The sequence below is a fragment of the Lipophrys pholis genome (genome assembly GCF_963383615.2).
Source record: "Lipophrys pholis genome assembly, chromosome: 7".
Taxonomy (NCBI): Eukaryota; Metazoa; Chordata; class Actinopteri; order Blenniiformes; family Blenniidae; genus Lipophrys; species Lipophrys pholis.
Genome location: NC_137638.1, coordinates 22,655,871 through 22,678,650, shown reverse-complemented (window position 1 = coordinate 22,678,650; position 22,780 = coordinate 22,655,871). Strand labels below are relative to the sequence as shown.

Genomic DNA, 22,780 nt, shown 5'->3' with positions numbered 1-22,780 from the left:
TACTTTTTTCCATTCACTGAACAAGCAGGTGTTATGACGAGTTCTGCTTGGTGGCCGATCACTGCTGCAGTGCTGGCACTGGAAGACACTTGGACAAATATTAACTCCATCAATCAAGCGTGCTTTACTTATTTTAGTACACCACGTTTCACACAAGCAGTGCAGCACAGACTTCTTCACACTGAGAATATTTAATAAGTAACATTGCCATAAAATCTGTGAACTGAGAACACACCATAATAGGCCAGACAGATTTGTTTATAGCAGCATTTAGACACAAGACAGCTCAGTGCTTTACATGGAAATACATTAAAACAAGGTGATTAAGAATCTCAAGTGATTAAGATTGTGACACCATTAAAAGAAACAATTAATAAAGACAGACAAATGACAAAAAATAAAGTAAAAGCCTGAGCAAAGGACAGTTTTATAAGTTCTGAGTGTGTCAGCAGTCCATATTTTTTCAATAAGTTTTTTTCCACAGGTGAGGAGCATAGGAACTAAAAGCTGCTTCACCTTGTTTGCTTCATGACTTTGGAAACACTGACTGAACCTTTCCCTGAGGACCTCAGAGATCTGGATGTATAATGTGTAGGAAAACGCAAGAGGTAGTCAAAAAAATAACTTAAAACAATCAATTAACACATGAATAAAGATGTTGTGTACATAGTAGGCCAGAATAAATGCAAATATTTATGAAATCAGTGAAAATATATTGTAATCCAGTGAGAAAGAAGCAAATTGGTTGTGGGTTTGAGTTTTGGACTGGCCTTTCGCCCCAGAGTTTTCATGTTCTCCCTTTGCATGTGTGGGTTATCGCCACTTACGCTGGTTTCCCCCGAACAATACAAAAACATGTTTGAGGTTAGTGACCCTGAATTGCACGTGACTGAGTGTGTGTGTGACTTTGTCCATGTTTTTTTTCTGTGATGGCTGGACCTGTCCAGGGTCAATTCTGTGTTCACCCATTGTTCGGCTCCAGTGCCCCGCGGCCCTGGATTGGCTAAACCTGAATGGAGGAATATAATACAATCAGAATGTAATACAATCGAAGTACATGGCGTTTATTTCAGAGGTTATTGCACTTGGAAAAAAAATTGCACAGGCGGACACTAGAAGACAGTAACACTCAGAGAAATATGGCAGCTTGAAAATTAGATAAATCATATTCTGACTGCTGTATGCACAGATTAAAAGTGAGCGAGAGAGAGAGGGCGATAGAGAGAGAGAGAGACAGAGAGGGGAGGCGGGTTACATAAAGTGAGAGCTTCAGGTTTTATCGTCTAATATTTCTCCTTCAAATACATGCAAAAACCATTTCTATGTAACTACGGGCACCTTGCAATCATGTGCTGTTACACACAGTTCATTGGGGCTCTTATCAAATTCATCACAGTAAATTTTATTCATGTTACTTTACTTAACAGAATAACTAAGAGGATAAATGCGGCGGACAGACTTTACCAAGGTCTGAGAAAATCGGTCAACATTAAGGTCCTGGCTTTTTTCAAATTGCACGTACTCCTCTACACCATTTCCAGCCAGAGGAGATGCCATTTTCTTCAGTCTATAGAAAATTCAAACATTACACCTCTCTGGAAATAACAGAAGCCGTTTTTCAGTTAACGAGAGGACACAATCAGCCACCCACATGGATTTTGTTTAGCTTCTGTACAGCTTCTAACACGGACAGCAAATCAGCTCAAAGAGGACCCTGATGTCCTCATTATGTTTGTTTGGAAGCTCTTCACCTGAACTCCAGCCACTTATAATTAACAGATAACAGGCGGAGAGCCAGCCGGGGCAGCTTCGAGTAACTGCACCGAAGCATTGATGTGTGGAGTCCACCTGGGCTTCAAATCTGTTTCTGCTAAGGACATTTGACTTTGGTTGATCACTTTGTACATAATGAAGGAGATCTGTTGATACATGGTGTGATTTCAGGGATCAAACAACCTCTTCAGTGTGCTGGTATAAAAGAGGGTTTCTCAGTTTCCTTGAGTAGATCAGTGGTTTTCTGGGTGTGATGCAGGCTCCTCTTGGGGGGCGCCAGAGAGCTTTTGTGGACACACAGTGTCACTAAAATGAATAAGAAGTTGTCCACAGCCTCTTCACTGCTTTAAGCTGATCCAACTTTTTGCTGTTGTATTGTAACACTTTATAAGTACAACTTATAAAATAACTTCCATATTTCTTCCTGATGCTAACACCTTGCAGTAATGAGCTGAAGACAGAAAATTTACTTAACAGTCATTAATTATTTATGTGTTGCATAATTTTCGATTTTATTTATTTTTTAAATCATGACAAAACACTATCTTTATTTTCAAGTCAAATGTGTGGCAACAGGATTGAAGAACATTTTACAAAAATCAAACAAGTTTATGCTCCATGGATTTTAAGGTATAGCTTGAAATACCACCCTATAGTGTGGAACCATTATGTCAGCGAATGCCTAAATGGGGTTGAAGTAACACAGTTTCCAACAATATATCCAGGGTGAGACTTGTGATAAAAGCAGAAGCGAGGGACATCTTTTGAAAAAAATAATTGACAGACTAAAATTAAAGATTTTATCACAACACAATGCTTGGCAAGTTCAATGCAACTATGTGTAAAAAAAAAAAAATGTTATAAATGTGACACAGATGAATAAAAGCCAAATTCATTATAAATGCCTGAGGGCCAAAGGTTGCTGAGTTTTTCTCGTCTGCAGTAAAAATAATTGAGCAGAAGTGGAGAACAGATTGAGGCTGATTCTCTTGAGTACCTCCCAGCAGCAAATCACACCCTGGTTATCATGTACGGCTTGAGATAAGTTAAAAAAAAATATCTAGTTGAATAGCATTATTATATTTGTTTATCTTTGTTCAAGTCAGTGGATTTAAATTCTGAGGGAAAAGTTCTGTTGCTCTACTGCCAGAATGTGTCATTTATTTAAAAAGAAAGGAAAAAAAAAAAGTAGATTTTCTTTTTCAGAGAGGCTAAATGACTAACTGCCACACAAGAATACGCTTATTTCTACATTTAACTCTTAAAAATGCCCATGCAACTCCAGCATGATGGAACGTTATGGCTTGTGAATTGCACAGGAGGTAAACATCATGACAATTTAAATATTAAAATGTATATATATATTTTTCTTTAAGATATTCATATAAATGCTGTTACTACCAAGCTTTAGTAGTGAGAGAAGCAGTGTGTCTCACTAAATGAAGGCAGTGGAGTTTGAGCCTGGAGGTCACCAATCACTGCACTAGATGGCAGTAGATGGTCAAAGCAGCCCTTCAATTAGTGATAATGTGTGATATAAGAGTTATTTATATAAGAGTCGGCCTCCATGTCACCTCGCAGAGCACAAGGCATCAAACTTCAGAGAAATCTTCAAAACAAACACTTTTACTAGAAATATAAATGTGTCAGTTTCTCAGGAAAATGGACCTTGTTTGACCTTCATGTGAAAGCTTATTCACTCAGAATAGTAGCTGTTGTGCGAGTTGAAAACAAAAAACAAGACATGTAATCTTCTTTCTATTGTCGCCACAGCTGTGAACCATGTCTGATGTCAGGTTATCTGTGTGTGCACAGTTGTCCTGAGGAGCAATGCAGATAAGTCATAAAACAAAAGATACAGTGAGGAGAAAAAATACAAAATGTCCCAAATTGCAAACTCTATTGTTGCTGTGATTCCCGGCCTGTTCAGATCTCAGAGAAACGCTTTTGATGAGGTATTTGTTTACATCACGGAGCTGTTAGTGAGGAAGAGGATGCCATGTCTGAGGCTGCCAGCTGAACCCAGTAGAATGAGCCTCAGTCATGCTGCTGTGTTACCAGGATGAATCCACAATACTTCATTTAATTACAGTGCCACTGACTCAGTTAGGAAACTTCACCGGTAAGGCTTTTAGTGTCTTTTTAGTGTCAAAATGACTTCTTTTTTTTTGGTCTAAATTGAGCTTTTAAAAGTGCTATGTGTCCTGAAGACAACTGCTGTGACACCCCGCTCAGGACAAGCTCACCGGTAAAAGGCTGGTGTTGGACAACTGATTGCGTTTGAACTTTATAAAGACAGAGAAGATGTCTGAAACTTCCAAGTCTACAACTTTAAAGGTTCAAATGAAACAAGAAAGTGCATTTGTCAAATTGAGTAGGAAACATAAATGAAGACACACAGCAATGGACCGAGCTTTGTTGCAATAGAACGTTTCCTAATCAGAAAAGTTGTTGTACTTTGACTTATTACTACGATTCATCTACTATGTCTATACTGCAGTATCCTCCTTATGCTGGCGTATCAGTTGGACACAGAGAGGTTACCCCCTGACCAAGTCCCACAGACTCACACGGGCCACATCCTATTTTTACTTTGGCCAAATAGCCAGTAGGAGAAATAACCTGCAAACTCCACACAGAAAGTTTCCCAAAGAACCAAGTTGGACTTGAACAGGTGATCCCCTCACTGTGAGGTTAGAGGCTACTCCACTGAGACGTCCCCCCCACAAGACCTCTGAGAAAAATATCTTGCTTCTTGTCTACAAAGGTTTGAATGGTCTCGGGCCTAAAATACATCTCTAGTAGAATATGAAGCATCCAAACCCCCCGGAGGTCCTCAGGGAGAGGTTCACTGAGTGTTCCCAGAGTCAGAGACAAACAAGGTGAAGCAGCTTTTATTTCTTCACCTGGAGCAAACTTCCTGAACGCTGGAGGATTGCTGACACTCTCACTTCTTTTAAATCAAGACTTATTTGTACACGCTTCACAATAAACAATAGATTTGACTTACTTCATTACCTTTATCTTAACAACGTTTTCACTTTATTCATTCTTCTTTTTCTGCTGTTTTATTCCCTTTTGTTTTCATGTATTTCATAATCTTAATTACTGAAGATTTAGATTCTTAATCGCAGTGATTTCACCTCCAGTTTTGTTTCTGATTAGATTTGAGGTGTCTTGGCATTGCAAGCATTGTAAGGCCAGGCCAAGTTTTTTTTCTTATATAATAATGGTGCAACCAAAGAGCCAGAATATAATTCAGCCCAGTCCAGTGTCGCTGCAACATGGGGCTGGTTCTTAGAGTGTTAACAGGCAGAAGAATGTAACAAATTCATCAACTGATGCAGGTTAATTTATAACTCTATCTGTAATGTCTTCAAATAGGTGTGGATTTTTATTGTAGACGTGGCTGGTGAACCTCAAATACGAGCTGCCTGAAACCACTTCAGCTGGCGCCTCTCAGTGAGGAGTAGCGGGTCTACTTCGAGCCTCTCCTGGATGGTAGAGCTCTTCACACGGTCATAAATTGTGTCGAGGTAGAAAAGCTTGCATGGCCTGTTGATCTCCAGAACTTTGGCATTAGAAACAACATGCTGCTATTTGTCACTCAGACAAACCCGATGCAAGGTGGTTTTATGGCGTACAAAATATCATTAACTTGTTTATTCCCAAATTGTTCCCCTTGTAAACCCATTGTCACTCCCAATTGGGCAATACCTACTTTGGTCCACACCGCATAATGTCGTCATTTACCAAAAATGGCTCTAAAATTGTGACATTTCATCCGCCTCGTCTTTTCTGCGGGCACATCCTGATCATCTGCTGGATGGTTTCTTCCACAGACTCTGGTGTAAAAGACCCATGAAACTGTTATGTACACAACACCGCTTGATGAAACTGAAGCGTTAGAATCGATCCAGTTCAAGGTGAGGCTCAACTAATAGTGGCCACTTCTTGTTTTTAAAGAATTGTGTATGCTGTCACATACTGAGTTGTACAACTCTAAGGCACAGTCTGAAATGTAAAGTTTAATTTTGAGATGGGAGGACAAACCATCAGTTCAAAACGTCCCTTGGTTACAGCGTTGTTATTCAAGAGAATAGGACCCTTCTTCATGAGCCATTTACCACATGGAATAGTGCATTTGTAGTCTTTTCAGCTCAAGCATGTGGAGCATTCAATCCCCAGACTACTGTGTATTGCATTCAGTCTCCGCTCCGAGGCCACCTCTTCAGAAGGGCTCTCGGCGCAGTTGTTCCAGTGCAGGCAAAACGCGGCTTTGTGTTTACCTTTCAGACATCCTGACAAATTGGTTGAATTAAACGAAGCTCTGATGCTTCCGACCCTTGCAGATATTGCATGTGGTCTATGGACTGTTTTGGCCTTTTACTTTGAAATATTTCAACATTTCTGTTGTATTATCTATCATATTGCTGATGCTGATGCTGCTACAGTGGCGTTGTTACATGGCTGTTTCAGGAAATGCTGCATACGGTGCTCAGTTTATATCAGTTGTCAAAACAACTGACTGAGCTGATGGGCTTAATTTACGGACGACTGATCGATCGAGAAAAGCTCACATCAGCGCTGATCCGATCAGGACAGTCGCTCAAAAGCCATGCAGGTAAACACTTACCTTGTTGAGGCTCACTTGCAAAGACTACCATGGGGGGAGGGGTACATCTGGAAGGCTTTGTGCTTGTACAGTAATCTGGTTTATCATTGACATAACCTTTCGATCAAGTGATCAAAGTGTGACAGCGTAATTGATCAACCAATATAAGCCACATTTCAGATCGATGAAAACGTATTTTTGCGAGCCACATTAATATCTTATGGCACTCACACTCATCACCTTCAGTGGCGACTTCCCATGTCGCTTAGTTCATTTCAATCTGAACCTGCTGATGGAAAACCTTGTAACAGGAATCAGCTGATAAGAGTCTGGCCTTACTTCAGGCAGGGTAATTGTTTCCACTCTGACTTGTTGTATTTGGGTTTGTTTTTTTTCACTGGATGATATTCCAGTAGTCACACAGCCTTCTTGGCAGAGCTAATGTTTGTCACAGTTTGTTTTTATAGGCCTTGAACTTTACTCTTAGTTTATTTTTCAAAGCCAGCAAAATCCTGAAAATTCCTCCCATGTTGAGAGGATGCCCGCTCAAACGGTAGCAGAGTCGGAGATGACAGAGGTTTTTGTGGGTGGAGTATTAACAGAAATAACATTGGGAAACAAGGGGGTTGTTTAGGGCTGTTTAGCGTGTACAGCTTGTTTCAACAGCAGTTTTACTTTGCTCAGTGTTGTGGAACAGTGTGTGTCAGTGTGGGGGTCAGGACCCCCCAGGGCTTCGTAAAATACACCGAACGTGGATCAAGGGGCAGGTTGGGATGAAAAAAAGTATTACTTTTACATTAGAATAAACACATTAAAATTTTTCCTTAATTCTGCAACGTAAGCATGATTCCTTACACGCCTTTTTACAACGAAAACAATGAGCGAGCATTTGGGAAAAGGATCACCTACACAATGATACTATTTGCTGTCATGAGGGTTCATGAGTAGATTATACTTTTCATTGCTGAAGTGAAAACCTGAAAGTTCTGAAGCCAATGTCATTGAGAATTGTGCCGCTTGGCTGAATGGCCATGACTCATTGAGGATAAAGAACAGCTGTCATAATATAATATCGAGCAGTCAGTGAGTTAAAACACTGATAAAACCATAATCAGCTGAAATGATGTGGCTCATTGACATGTCATCCCAGTAATTTTATACTTTATTGACGATCTTCTGTTTCCGAAATATTGAGAAAACAAATCACACAAAACCAGAATAATCGTTTTGAGGGTTTGTAGTTTTTTTCTTTCGACGTTACAAATGTTTCTTCTGCTCAAATGTGTGAAATCTAAGGAAAAACAAAACAAACCTGTCAGTGTTTTTATCATTTATATTATTCATGGACTTCCTTTTTCTCCACAGCGGTGATTCATCACGTAAGAGCACATGTGGCCAGTGTTAGACAATGTAATATTTAATTTCTCTGAAGCAACAGATGACGCGTCACACGGTGTCTCAGTACATTAAAACAGTGTTTGTTAACCCGGGTGCCGGATGAGCCGCTGCCCTGTGGGATTTCGATGGCTCTCTGCTTCAGCACACTTCATGTTTCAAAGAGGGTGCCACGTTATCAGGCTGGTGCAGAGCCTGATGACAACTCGTTCGTTTGAGTGAGGAGCGCTGGAGCAGAGACGAAACAAAATGGGACAAAAAACCATGGGAAATGCTGCATCAAAATAATGGATAATGTGGGGACAAAGTTTTCCAGCAACATGACCATTATGTTCCTCTTTTCACACATTTCAGAGAGTGTTACCACGCAACCACTTACTAAAGTTTAAAAAAAAAAAATAAAAGATTTGGAGGTTTGGTCGCAAAATATTATAAAGGCTGTTTTGCTGCGTTTACCTGCAGTTTAAGGAGGTTGTGAGAAAGTAAAGCATTGTCAGTCACCACAACGTTAGAAAAGCCTCTTCCAGAAAATCGTCGTCATCATTACTGCTCGGAACATTTGTTCCATTGTTGAAGGTAACCATCATATTGTCTGGTGACTCACCAGTTCAGGATGAATTGAATGCATCAAATTTTTCAGTACAACTTCTAATTTCTGACTCAAGGTTTCATGAAATTTGTGATTTAAAGATATTTGCGTCAAACTAAACAGAAACGGAATGTGGTCATTTCCAGATTGTACCGCCCCGTCGCCCATAATGGCCCTGAGTTGGATGAAGCAGTTTTAAAAGATGTGAGTTTGTAAACATATAGGGACTTAAATGACATTTCTCACCGTCTATCCCTGAGGTTACACCACCTTCTCACAAGCTTAACCACACTTTGTGAGAGAACGTCACGTCTGTCAGCTTCAGACACATTCAGGAGAAGTCAGAGCTTCCTGGTTCTTCCTGGTCCTGATACATTCAGTGAATGAGTCATGAGTCACGTAGCAAACGGTAGAATTATTTGAAACTCGATGTAACAGAGGGCGAACACTGTTTGTTGTTAATGATCATGTTTTAAAGTAGTATTTCTCTCGAGCTATGTTTCCGATCCCCGAGAATATAAGTGGGCTGAATTCGATTAGCACATGTTAGAGAAAACTGCGTCAGTTTTTGAATCCTTGAAGAATTTTTTAGAATTTTAAACACTCCTGCTCTTGTACATTGGTTCACGTTGACGTGGGCGTTCAGCTTCACTCTTACGTTTTGGTGAATCATGGATATGAGATAGCTGTCGGCACTCAAAAACACCACAAATAAACACAGGAAGTGAAGTTAATTAATTTCAAAAATGACTTTGACGTTTTTCAATTTATTAAAGTGGAAAAATAAAACCCAGTGCTTGATTAGCAGAATGAAGGTGATAAAGGCTTCCCAGCTTTTTTCCTTATAACCTCCCAGATTGCCTCTAAAATGCAGATCAGTGTCATGACACGTAAGAGGAGGAGGCAATTTCCCAGGTCTGTTGAAAGTTACTAATGGTTTTCTTCAACATGTGCAGTTTTTCATTTTGACCATTTCTGCGCAGGAAAGAGTCTTCGATAACCTGTAGTGTGGTAAAACCCTTCAGTCTGCTTTGCTCTGTTCATTACTAAAGCTCTAGTGACTGAGAGTGACTTTTCCATCACCCCTTGTACATTGACTGATGCCAATCGTGATTCTTTCTGCTTGAGACTTCAACAGCCATTATTTCACACCATAGGTTTAGTCGATCACAGACCCAGAGGACCTAAACACTTTTAACAACTATTCTTCAGAGAATCAGACAGAAAGACTTTCAACAGAGGATAGTTTAGCATTTCATTGAGCACGATCACACTTGTGTGATAGAATTACATTTTCACCGTGAAGACCGAATTATGCATTAGTCGATCTTTGTCATTTGCTACAGATTCAGTGTTTTTATAAATACTTAACTTACCAGATAGCATATTGTACAGAATCAGTTTGATGTCGACACTTTTGAAACCACTGGCCACAAACGCCATGTCCAATGGATTAAAGCTGTCAGCATGGTCTAATGAGGGAACAGAGAGTCTTTTGCACACTGGATGTAGATGAATGTAACACCGGGAGCTTCACCTGCGGTGTCACCTCATGTCCGTGGAGCTGCAGCAGTCTTTCTCTTCCTGTCCACGCCAAATCAGCTGTTTCTGCAGAGTGCCTCCAGTCCTCTCCTTGTGCTCCAGAGTCGGTGTCGTTCTTCTCTTCCGCTCGTCTCCACTGTTGTTTCCTCTCAGACTGTGCAGGAATCACAGTAACAGCTGGAGAATGAAGTTTGCTTCAGTAGATTAAAGTCTTACAGTTCATCCGTCCTTTTCCTGCAAAGTGAAGCTGAAAAGAAACAAACGCACCAGTTTGCTGTCGTTACACACAAACATAGGCAGAAAAACAGACAAATCCCTGCCATATCTTTAACAATGCAGTCTAATTTCAAACTCTATTACATGAATTGAAAATATTTTTCCCCATAAGAATGATGAATGGATTTCAATTATTGAGTGCACTTCCTATTTGTTCGATATGATGTTCAGACTCTTACACGCACAAAGTCATTAATTTGCAGTGATTCAACTACGCATCAAGTCTCCAGCAGCCTTCGCTCGGATCTATTGGTGGAGTAGCCAGGATTAATTCATTCAGTATTTGTTTGTTTGTTTGTTTGTTTGTTTGTTTTTCAAAATGGCCTCACTCTCTATTTAGCAGGTGACCATATTTGGTAGCTTTTAAAGTTCTACCTGTTTGTTTTGATCAAATATTTCCACATCACATTGTAAATGGTTAAACTGTTTTGCTGAACATTGACATAGCTGCTGCTGCTGCTGGTATATTCGCCTGCTCACTGATGCATTTCACGTAAAAAATATGATGCAGTTTTAACTGTCATTTATTCAATTATGGTTGTTAATGTATAATAATACACTTTTCCTATTAATAAATCCATTTTATGTTTATTTTACTTACTATTGTTAATTTGGTTATTTGAAGAGGGTGGGAAGTTTCTGTATAAGAATGGGGGGAAAAAAAAGTCAATATAGATTGTTGAACATCAACAAACAGTATTCATCTTCATCATAGGGTAATTTTTGCGACAAGAAAATCCCAAAAGAAAGAAACAAAAAAAACCCACATTATATTGTTGGACAGTGGTGCTCAAGAGCCTGGAGCCAAACTTTTACAGAAACTCAGTGAGAACTTTATCTGGTGAATTTTTTTTAAACAAGAATTTGTGAACTCTATATGATTTTGGTCAGTATATTGTTTTCCAACGTGTTTTATTTCATACAAATTGCTCATAAGTGTGTTTTACACACTTCGGGTATCTTTAGATATCACTCTGGGTTGTGGCACTTGAAGGCTTGTCTCATCAAGGGTGATGGTTATATTCAAGGTGTGCAAACAATGAGGGGGAAATGTCGGCACAACCACTTTTAGCAATGTAGTTGTGCTGTTTTGGTTTGTCATTTATTTAAAAAACAGCATATATAGTTGTCAAGATAGGCTGTTTGTTTTTATTATAATAAACTTTATCAGGCCTATGACTTTGTGTGATGCTCTCCTTAACAAAGAAATAAACTTGTTGCTCTGTCCTGGTCACACCCTGCACTCAATTTCAGTTTCTGTCTGATAAAGAAAAACCCCAACGCAGCTGGTTGTCGTCTGTCAGGTTATTTTGTGAGCAAAGTGAGATCACTGCCCTCTGTTTTTATACATCTATTTTTGTCTTTGTAGATCCAAAAATCGTCACTGCATATTTGCCCTCATACCTTTTATCCTCCATGAAACCAAAGTTTTCTCTCCTCTAACAGGACAGGAATTCTGATGCTATCACATCCACTGTACATGTCTGCACAGGAAGACGTAAACTGCCACGAACTGTAAGCTACAGAAATATGCAGGGGCTTGTCCTTTTCTCCTGCTCTAACAAAGAAAAGTGACCTCGCTTTATTTCTTTCAGTTTCACCCAAAGCCCTGTAGATAGTGATGATTTCAACAAGATGCTTATGGAAAATTAAATGAGCAAGAAACCTTCAGGGGTGGTGATGTATTTCACATTGCCTCCGGTTCACACTCTGGTCAGTGTTTTCTTTTTCTTTTTTTTAATTGCAAAAATCAGGTTTACACATGACGTGTAATCTCTGTTGTAGAATAGAATAGAATTGTATTTATTTATCACCTTTCCCAGACATGAGTCACAAGGTGCTTGACAGCACTAAAAATAGAAAAAATAGAATAAAATGATTAAAAAAGTTGAACTCATTTAAGTTCAGGAAACACATCAGTCATAAATGACATGTATATTTACAATCACCAAACTCACTAATGTGAGAACTCCAAAGAGAAATTCAATTCGCATTTATGGTTATTTGTCAACTTCTTTTTTTAGATGAAAACCTAAGTTATAGGTGGACAACAGAGCCAACACTGAAATACAGCCATCTGTTATTTTTGTTTGAAAATAAACAGAAAATATACTAATCTTGAAAATAAACAGACATAAATCTCCTAACAACAAGATATGAGCATCTAGTTTTTGAACTGAGAAGACAATATTGAACTGAGCAACCACTAACAAAAGGGATCTTGGTTTAATTTGTAATTAATAAAACCTTTTTTTTTTTTTTTTTTTTTACCAAACATGTCAAAGGGAGCCAGTATGGAGGATGAGACACATTTATAATCTTTATAAACTCAGGTTAAGGTTCCTTAAAGGCTTTTATCATGGCTGACTGAGCTACTTAAATAAACCTTTCAACTACCTTCATTAGGGTTTTCTTTCAGTGTCAATCCTAAATAGACAAATGATTTACAGTGTGAGTATAAAAACTTTATATCCCTGTCAAACTTGAATCTGTAATTTTATAGATTTTAGCACAATGTTTTTATATTTCCAACTTCAAGTCTATTTGAATGGTTTACGACCGGTAAGTTCAGTAAATCTGGCTTCTTGGAATCGCTTGGCGTCCGTTTTTTATGATTTCTGTAATAGGCTCGAGGCTATTAACAAAAGTGCTTGAAATGCATTCATAAATAGTGAGTATTGATAGACTGAATTTGACTGGAAATCCTGTCTTCTTGCTGAAAATTGATCTGAGCCACTGTTGAAGAAATAAACATCAGGATCTGGTTTATTGGTTTATTTTTAATCAATTTAAACCTTAACAACTCCCAGATGCCTTTATTTATACACTGTCACACACCCTGATTGCCTCTGATATCGTGGGCCTGAAAAAAACGGGCGTTGTGGACTTCCCACAGGTCATCACCGCCATGTTTTCGCTTTACCCTGCTCTGTTTCATGCTCATTTGGGCCTGACCTTGCTCAAGGCTGACTAAACTCACATTATGGAAGCCGGTGTGTGAAACCGGGTACGGGGATCTGATTAGCATACAGCAGGGGAAAGCGCAGGGTTGCTCAGTGCTGGAAAAAAATCATTAGTTACTGCGTAGTTACCGCTCTAATGTGTGCATAATGATAAACGCTGCGCTATATTGGAATCACATGGGGCCGTAAGCTGCTAACAATGCTAAATCCAATCCGTGCTTAACAGGACAATCAGACGACTGTTTACACGTTTCCTCCGTGTACCTTATCGACCACATGCTGTACTTTCAAACATTCAGTTTGCTTATTGTAACAACTTGTTTGAGTAACATACAGTGCAATCCTGAGACGCAGGCTTCTGAACACATTGTCCTTTTAAGTTAGTTTTTTTTATGACTTGTTAACTCGCATGTCCGAACTGTTTATGCAATGAATCTGTGAAATGAGACATGTATTGTGACTGAGCTGCATTAGTGTTTACACCGCAACCGCCATTCTCCGCCACCTCCCTGTGCTCTCTGTAATGTCTCCTTTTAAAATGCATGAGCCAAGAACATGCGCACACATTCATTTACATACCATTCTTTTAGTAATAAGCTAATTTCCTACCGCTTGCTTTTCACATGACATTTTGATAATTATATTTGGATCCACATGAAAGCTCTCACATGTTCGGGTATAACTTTAGCAGTCTCCGAATGTGTAGATGCACAAAAAGGGCACCTGCTTATAATTAGGATGTGAGGAAAAAATGACAAATACCAACATTACTGTTAAGTTGTAGACACTTGTACTTTTTCCTTCTTAACTCGGTCAAACACACGTACATATCCAGTAAGCCAAATTTAGGTTTTAATTTTTGCAAAAAGCATATATATATATATATATATATATATATATATATATATATATATAAAATCATAAGTCAGCACACCTGCATTTTTCCTCAATATTCAATGATTTTGATCTTTATTTTTGTATAAAATGAGGTAGAAAATCACAGCAAATTCGGCGTTAATCCAATGGCATGGTGTATTCTATCAATAGAAAGTAGCTTGGAGTGTAGATATTTTATACAGGCACTTTAATAAATAAATGCTTGTTATATATACATACAATTGCTTGGATTGAGTTGCTTTTGCAAACATTGATGGGAAGATAATGGAGTAACAGTGTAACCATACTGTATCCACCTCTTCATATCACACAACATTTCCTCTTTAAATTAGACACAGATTTAAGTTTAAATGCCAATAGTATATATAAATGACTGTGCTTATATGCCGTGCAACAAGACAGAAATAAAGTACAACATAGTCTCACCTGAAATAATTGCGTGACTAATAGAGTTAGGAGTCATATGGACTTGACAAAGAGTCTCTCAGCTGGGAATCTTGATAGAATTGTGGTTGTCATGTAGCGCGGTGCATGCGTGACAGGAGCAGAAGGCTGCTGTAGATGTTGATAAGGGCATCACTGATATGCCAGCATGTGTTTCTCGGAAAACAAAGTAGCTATTGATAATGTTTTTCCTGTGCACTGCCGCGCAGCCTTTCTTCCTCGTAAAAATTCATCTCAAGCACTTGTACCTCTTTTTATTTATCAGAACACACCGTCTCCTGCTATAGCCGACCTTGCGGTTGCACGTTGTCCTGAAGTGCTCATCGAATGTCTCTTTATGCTGCTGGGTCAAAGGGCTCTGAAGGTGGACATGATCTCAAGCTTTAGTATAATTTGCAGTGTTAGGCTTCAACTTCAATAGTCCAGACTGCACTTAGAACAGTTTTTCATTTTCAGCGAAGCAGTCGTTGAGCCTCGGACCCCTCTGAGTCATTGTTGAACAGCTGATCTCACTTACATTTGGAATCCTTTTGAAAGTACCGGTAGTTTCTGCTGAGCCTTCCCCTCGGGCCGATTTACTGCAGGACACACCAGACTCCTTTTAAGGATAACTTTTATATGACCGTAAATGTGTCCTGGTTGACTGGCCCATTGATTATGTCTGTGAAATTCTGCTGAATGCTTGTCATGCAATGAGATGGGAAACATGACATATGGTGTGTAGAGTAAATGTTTAAAGAGGAAACATCCCGAGTCCATAAAACTGCTTCACTCATGGGAATTGGCATGGCACAGCAAGGACTGTAGTCTGAGAGTTGTGCCACTTGTCTAATAAATTTTAATTGCAAGCTGTGAATTTATGTTTTACGAGCTGAAATTGAATAATGTGTCTTGTGATTTTATGTACATACCAACAAATTAATATATATGGATTTCTAAATTTCAGCAGGGGATTTATGGCTTCAAGCACTTGAGGATGCATTTGATAATAAAAGTCCAACATGCAAGCCATCAATTCTAATTAATACTTAACTGCATTTCAAGCCTTTATTGATGATGTGATAAAGACATTAACTGGAATTGATAAATAATATAATAAAATTATTCTCTCCCTTATCGGGCTGTTAAGATGATATGGCTATAAAACAGTAATTTAACATTTTGGGAAATATTTGGTTTGTGATCGTATATAATGTGACATTTATGATTTAAAATGTAAAATTTAATACAAAAATAAAATAAATGTACATAGGGATATAGTAATTCCGTTTTGGACCCCCCAATGAACCAAATATTCTGTTGTCAAAACTCTGCTGACCTGCAGTAACACCAGCGGCTCACTGCCTGTCAGTCTTGTAAACAGCCTCCCCGGTTGTGGGGGGAAGTCTTGTGCTTCAGTGATAAAGAGTTATCTTCTGCAGGGGGTGTTGGGCATGGCTCACGGGGGCCCACTCACAGGCAGAGAGCCACACTAACAACTCCAAATGTTCTCAGATCTAACATGTGGTTCTCCCAATCAGGTGGATCTGCTCGAGTCAGCTGATCAACAAAGACACTTCAAGAACATTGTATCTTCAAAAAAATACACTGTTGTTTTTTTTAGATCAGCGAATAAATCTTGACGTCTAAGATGTTGGACTGAATGCACTATTGACATTGAATGAAGTGTTATTGATGTGTGAATACGGATGTAATCTACTACCTATAACAAGCTCATATTCAGCTCTGTTTGATAATACACATCTGTTTATTAACGCAGTACAAGTACAAGCTTTAATAGCCGGAGTATGAATAGGCTGTGCATTGAGATTAAAGTGTTTCTCTTTTTCTGTTGTAACACTCTTATAAAATCAAAGTTGCAAACACTCCACAAATGTTTTCCTTTTCTATTCTGAGTCTTTAGAATTTTACTGGACCGCAACACAACAAAAAGCTCAAAAGCATGAATTTGCATAAGGAAACCATTTTTAAATAATCCCACATACAGAGATGTTAACTGGATATGTTTGATATTTGTGTTTAGAACCTTTTAAAAATGTCCCATTACTTTTTTTGTGCCGATGTGGTGGTCGCTGTAGTTTGCAATATGCTTAAGTCATGCATTATACATAATTAGTATTTTAATTTAACTAATGGATTGAAATGGTGTTTTTTTCCCTCTATTCCTATTTGTCATAGTCTTAGTGTTGCAGTGAACGCCATGCACATGCGCACTCATGTTTTCATCATCACCCTAGTGTTTTGGTGCTTCTGCATCGGAGCAACCAGGAGCACTGAGTGGTAATTGTTTGATTCTCCATTTTTACACTAAGCCCTTCGACAAAGCTCCCCAGTCCGTCATATGACACACCGCTGATGTAACACGCATGTCTGCAGAAATAATGGGAAACAAAAACCAGAAAGGAGGAACTCTCAAACTAAAGACGTGAAAGACACAGACGTTGATGTACCTCACTCCTCTTTCAGTTTTGAGAAGATTTAATAAAAGATTGTTTTTTTTCCCCACTGATTTGAAAGTTGCTGTGATGATGATGATGGTGATCATCGTGTTACCACGAAGCATTACTGTTGAGCCTGACTGTCAAAGCTGTTAAGCTTCATGCTTTTTTTTAAAGGGCAATCTTTCTCTGTCAGAGTCAAACGAAACATGTTAAATGTGATCATGGAATAAGAGAAAAGTAACTTACAGTTTGGTTTCTGGTTCTAAAAAGTCACTGAGCTGTGTGCTGCCGTTGGACCGCAGAGGACCAGTTGATGCCTCATCACTTTTGTTACTTCCCTGTGTACTCGACAGGCTGTCGCTGCCGTCACTCCGACTGTTTGGAGGCTTCTGGAATGAGTCCTCTGCTCCTGACTCGGGTTTCCATAGAAAGCAGGAGCAGAGAGTCTGCAGGTCTTTATACAAAGTATGGAGCCACGCGGTGGAGACCCACGGACAGCCCAGCAAGTTCTTGAACGCAGTACGAAACTCTGGACTCCTGCAGTAGATGATGGGATTGAGGCCAGAGTTTATGTACCCCAGCCAGTTTAGGAGTCTGAAGAGCCACTCTGCGGGCACGTCTCTGTTGAAAGCATTGATGATGTTGGCTACAAAGAATGGCAGCCAGCACACAGTGAAAGTCCCCATGATGATCCCCAGTGTCTTCAGAGCCTTGTGCTCTTTGACCAGAATTAGCCGGGACGGCCTCCGTTTGGCGCTCTTCCTCCTGTCCGTGCTGTTGTAAGTGCCAGATCCCACACACGCCGAGGGCAGGATATTGTTCATATTGGGTCCAAATTGTATCTGAAGTGCTGGACGCTCATTCTGGAATCGCATCCTGCTCTTATCGATGAGCTTAACCTGCCGCTTTGCTATTAGAAATACTTTTGCGTACACAAAAATCATTATTAGCAGCGGAATGTAAAACGACACTATAGAAGATATGATTGCAAAGGCTGAGTTGGTCACAAAGTCGCAACACGCCGGGTCGTTGTAGCACCTCAGCGCTTCAGGGTCACTGTCTGCCCGCCAGTACCCTTTCATAATTGGCACAAAGGAAATTAAGGTGGAAACTACCCACACTAAACAAACAATTATTCTGGCACGCCACTTACTCAGTAGAACCTTGTACCGTAGCGGCTTTGTAATGGCTATGTACCGATCAACCGCAATGACACAAAGCGTCTCGATGCTAGCTGTCACACAGAGGACGTCCACAGAGGTCCAGAGGTCGCAGAAAGTGTCGCTGAGCTGCCAGTTGCCCGTCACCACTATAGTGGCCCCCAGAGGTACCACGAGGACGCCCATAATGAGGTCCGCACATGCAAGCGACATAATAAAGATGTTTGTTGTTGTTTGCAGCTGTGAGGTGCGAGCCACAGCGAGGATCACCAGCATGTTTCCCAGCACTATGATAAGAATGATGACGGCCAGTATGACCAGGATCCAGGGTCCTACTGCTTTGTGGTAGGGTCCCGTCACATTAGTCCCAAACGACACAAAAGTGCTCAGGTTGCCCTCCATCATTCACCAGTTCCGCTCAAGAAGTTGGAGGCAAGTGGTTTTCACAACTCAGGATTGTTCTCGTTTCTCAAGCATCCTCACAGATTACTCAGCTCAAACCAAAAGCTGTTTCACGACAGACAGCTTCACGACACACAGCTTCTGTTCTCTTCCGTCACTGCTTACATTTCACAGTTTTAAAGTTTTGTTTGGCAGCATCCGAAAGAGAGGAGTGTCTCTCCATCCTGAGGTGTGATATCTTCTTGAAGGCGAAGCAACATGTTCACCAATAATCTTTGGGTCAAAATTGTCCACAAAACAATATCAGTTGAGACTCTTGAAAAAAATAAATAAATAAAAAATGTAGAAGCATCAAGTAAAAAAAAAAAAAAGTTCTGTGGAAGAAGGTCCGGGCTTGTCCATTTAGATATGGCTTCAGGGATTTGCTTTTCAGCAGAATCCTGCACGAGCCACAGTGCTCCACTTGAACTGTTTGGAGATCAAGCAGGCAGTGACGCTGCTACAAGAACCACCAGAGTGCACCAGTGGCTGCCCTCTCTCTCTCTCTCTCTCTCTCTCTCTCTCTCTCTCTCTCTCTCTCTCTCTCTCTCTCTCTCTCTCGTATTGGCTCTAATCACACTCTAGCTGGAGTCGGGGGGGGAGGAGTTGAAAAGTGTGTTTGTGAATGTGGAAGCCCGACAGGGATCAGAGACCTGATACGACTGCACACATGTGAACGATCACACATACATGTAACATGTAACATGGGACGTTTAACATAACCACAGACACGGATGCTCAGCTGGACTGGGTGGAGTAAAAACATCAGTTAAAATGTTGTTCCCAAGCTGCAGAAACACAAGTTAAGAAGTAAATGATGATCATCAGCTCTTCATTCCCGAAGTTAACAGTTCCGTTAAACTTGTTAATGCATTAACTCCGTCTGTCACCTGATACTATTAACAATGGGGCAGTCTTATGTCTTCTGTTTAGTGGTTTTGCACTGTACAAAAATCGTACGTAATTGACAGCACACGTCCACAGTTATGTTCTGTTGCTGAACAGCAGCATTGTTAAAAAGAGTCATTGGACTTTCTAACAATATGAGCTGCTGCTGCTACCTTTTCATAGCCACTGAAATAACACAAATCTAAAGTTCGGAAAAGGTTTATTTTATCATGCAGTTTGTGGTCAGCTCTGTACCACAAGGCACGAGGCAACCCATCTGCAGAGAACAGGAAATAAGTGACTCTCTCTTCGACTCAAAGCAGTAAAAGAAAATAAATGATTGCTATCTCGTTGTTACTCAAACCATCGCAGTGAAGAAGCACGATCAGCTAAATGCCTTTCATGCGATTCGTCTCAGATAGCCGCTGGTGGTTCGCTGTCTTGTCACCAAAGCAGTTCCTTCTTTGGTCTGGTCGGCGCTAAGACTGCAGCTGTGACCGCTCCGTGCCTGTTTCCAAGTACTTTATTTCTCATTAACAGAAGTAAATAAGGGAATTCCAATCCAGCTTAAAGTTTGGAATAATTTTTGGGATTGTTTTTAGATTTTACCTTTCAGTCTTTAAACCAAGGGCAATGTTTTGTCATATAGGCCCCGCCCACCAGAGATAAATGGCCCCTTCCAGATGGAAATAAAGCTTATCATAAATGCTTATCGGTCTGGTTGAAGAAGCTTTGCAGGAAGTTTTAGATGATTGTTGAACAGTGTAGAAGAACAATGCTTCTTCTTCTTTCACTTTTGATTTTGTATACATTATGTGTGCAGCTGTGTACATGTCACTGAAAATAGAGGTTGGCTGCAGTTACTCAGAATAGTGGTTTGCTCTCCCTCCCACCTCATAATGAGAAGTAGAAACTCACTGTATGTCATAAATAATGCAAAGAGAAAGTATTTACTTGGAAAGTAAGGCTCGGGTTACTTAGAACTGTCTGCCAATGACTAAAGTGCATATATTTGTGTCAGTGTAGTTTTGCTTTGACGTATTAGCTGAAGCCTCTGTGTAGTTCAGTATGACTCATTCAGTTAAAGTTGCATCAGTTCCTTGGAGGAAGATGCTCTAAAAATCTGAATTTTAGTCGTTCTTGAACAACAAAGTATGAATTCATGGCAGGAAGACGAACCAATTCCCCATCTTGTGTGAAATGATTTGTAGCTCTCAAGACGTATTGAACAGCAAACCCAGCAAACCCGGATTTACATTGAGCATAACAGTCTGGGATTAGCTCAGTTCATGACGACACGCTGTAAATCATCAGAGCCATCACAGGGATTTAGAAAGTCTGTGTCTCTTCTATCTGCTCCCAGTATATTCTGTACCTGAAGAAGAGGCAGTAACAACGGAGCTGTGGTAAACTACAAACAAACAGAATTATGTCTAGGATGTAATAATTTTAGTGTTTTTAAATTGTTTTATCTTTCTGTGAGGCACTGTGGTCTTCTTTGGTGTCATTGTACAAATAAACTTTGATTGATTGAACATGCAATTAGCACACATGTTGGACTAAATAGGCTAATTAAGGCTGCTAATGAACTTCATTCATTCATTATAGTTTATTGTTCTACATGAAGTCCGGAGGACTGACGTATTTCAGGATTAATGAGCGTGCTCCTCTCCAGTCAACAGGAGTTTGATAACATTTTAACACAGAGACTGAAGCTGACACTCTTTCATTAAACATCACAGGGACAGACAGTAACTCTGCCGCACTCCAAAAGTTTTCCAATGCGTCAAAGCAAGTAACAGAAAAATCCCGACTGTGTTGCTAATTTGACAAAAGTAATAAATTCGTAACAAATGACTGAAAACAGTAGTTGCATTTCTTCAAAGTGCCTTATTGGCATACAGTCATAGATATTTAAAGCAACCAAGTAGGTTTGTTTCTTCTCAGCATTTTCACATTTTGAGCTCACCAGCTGCTAAATCTTGCTTCCCATTTAATACGGCGACATTCCAGTGGTGTCCGTTTTCTTATCGAACTTCTGACAAGGAAGCAACGCAGCCCCATTCACAAAATAGCACACTATTTACGGGTGTTTTTAAGATATACTTTTAACTTTAGCAGTAACTTATAAATAAATTGTCCTGAGACAGAGTCCAGATTACAAATTCCACTGTATCGGTACATGCCTTTCTTCGCCATCTATACATAATTTCCCGCTGACCCGATTTAGGTGTATATTTTTCATGTTTTGTTTTTCCTAGGCTGGGTCACTTTGTCACTCATCTGACAGGATGTCGTGGAGTTTGTAAGTGCATTCACCAAAGGGGAAAAGCAGGCAAAAGCAAAACATGGGTGCCTTTTAAACTTGATGACTAAGAGGCCCCATCTGACAGCATTTCTATAGATGAAGGTCACCGCTGTGGAGCTGACCGCTTGACAGCTGCTCGTTTGTCTTTGCGTGAGAAGATGCCATTGGTGCGATCTGGACCCGGTCCTAGTCTAGTCAAGCACAGCAGCTGGCACAAGCCGAGTTGTTGATAGTGGATTCAGCCGTGACAGCGTTCTCACCATTACATACACCCAATGTAATGGTAACATGTACTCATAGTGATTAATAATAGTGTAAGTCATTTGCAAAAATAACTTTTTAAATTCACAATGCTTAGCTGATAAGAGTAATAATGCTGACGATGATGAATATTTTAACTTTTCAAAAAAAAATAAAGTGTTACATAAGGACCCACGATGATCAGTGGTTATATACGTGATGTGGTTTGACATGGTGCGCCGTCATACCAGATGTAGGAGCAAAATTGTTTGCAGCAGCTTTACCTGTTCCCCATCATGTGTCAAATGCTGCCCTAGAGATGTAGTTGACAGCAGGCCCATACTTCCCACAGAGAAAACTCCGGTTTACATTGAGCATAACAGTGTGGGATTAGTTCAGTTCATGGCAACACGCTGTAAATCATCAGAGCCGTCATAAAAATTTAGAAAGCCGGTATTTCATGCTCGCTCCCTGTATATTGCTGTACCTGGACAAGATTTCCTTTCTCTCTATAGAAAATTAGAAACCCCCCCCCCCAAAAAAAACCACTAGAAGGCTGATCTATGTTTGATCAAATGTCTTGTAAATCCGTAGTGCAATACATCAGATTTTTTGCCAAAAGAAAACTATCATACAAGGAAACAACTGTACAATCACAACCTTTTTCCAAGCTGATTGAGGTCAGCAGCACTGATTGTTGGTCATTTTTTTACAGTAGTCTTGCCTCTTTAGGTTGTTTAAATCTGCTGAAGTGCTACCTCTCCAGAGGGAGACAAGAGATACATTAAATGTTCTCATCTTGTTAAAC

The 22,780-nt window shown here is 39.8% G+C and overlaps 1 protein-coding gene across 3 annotated transcripts; it reads right to left on the bottom strand.

Annotated features, from left to right (window-relative positions):
- Window positions 1-961: 961 nt before the first annotated feature.
- adrb3a (adrenoceptor beta 3a) lies at window positions 962-19,073 on the bottom strand. 3 transcript variants are annotated; one of them, XR_013935479.1, is made up of 3 exons: window positions 17,182-18,798; window positions 9,910-10,161; window positions 962-1,009 (listed from the first exon to the last, which is right to left on the bottom strand). XR_013935479.1 is itself a non-coding variant. In XM_080467724.1 (3 exons), exons 1-3 carry the CDS (start codon window positions 18,498-18,500, stop codon window positions 10,127-10,129), a joined length of 1,392 nt encoding a protein of 463 aa, XP_080323850.1. In that variant the 5' UTR covers window positions 18,501-19,015; the 3' UTR covers window positions 7,535-10,126. The 3 variants fall into 3 exon arrangements, 2 of the variants coding, with proteins under 2 accessions (XP_080323850.1, XP_080323851.1); XM_080467724.1 differs by lacking the exon at window positions 962-1,009 and adding an exon at window positions 10,792-10,829 and having other exon boundaries at window positions 7,535-10,161; window positions 17,182-19,015; XM_080467725.1 differs by lacking the exon at window positions 962-1,009 and having other exon boundaries at window positions 7,535-10,161; window positions 17,182-19,073.
- Between the last annotated feature and the right edge of the window lie 3,707 nt (window positions 19,074-22,780).

Excerpts from the sequence above, each read along its gene's own strand:
- adrb3a (XM_080467724.1), bottom strand. The coding sequence starts at position 18,500 with ATGATGGAGGGCAACCTGAGCACTTTTGTGTCGTTTGGGACTAATGTG. Across the intron at positions 10,830-17,181 it reads TTAGAACCAGAAACCAAACT|AAACTTCCCACCCTCTTCAA; the intron begins GTAAGTTACTTT and ends ATTCTTATACAG. Across the intron at positions 10,162-10,791 it reads AAATAACCAAATTAACAATA|CTTCACTTTGCAGGAAAAGG; the intron begins GTAAGTAAAATA and ends GTTTCTTTTCAG.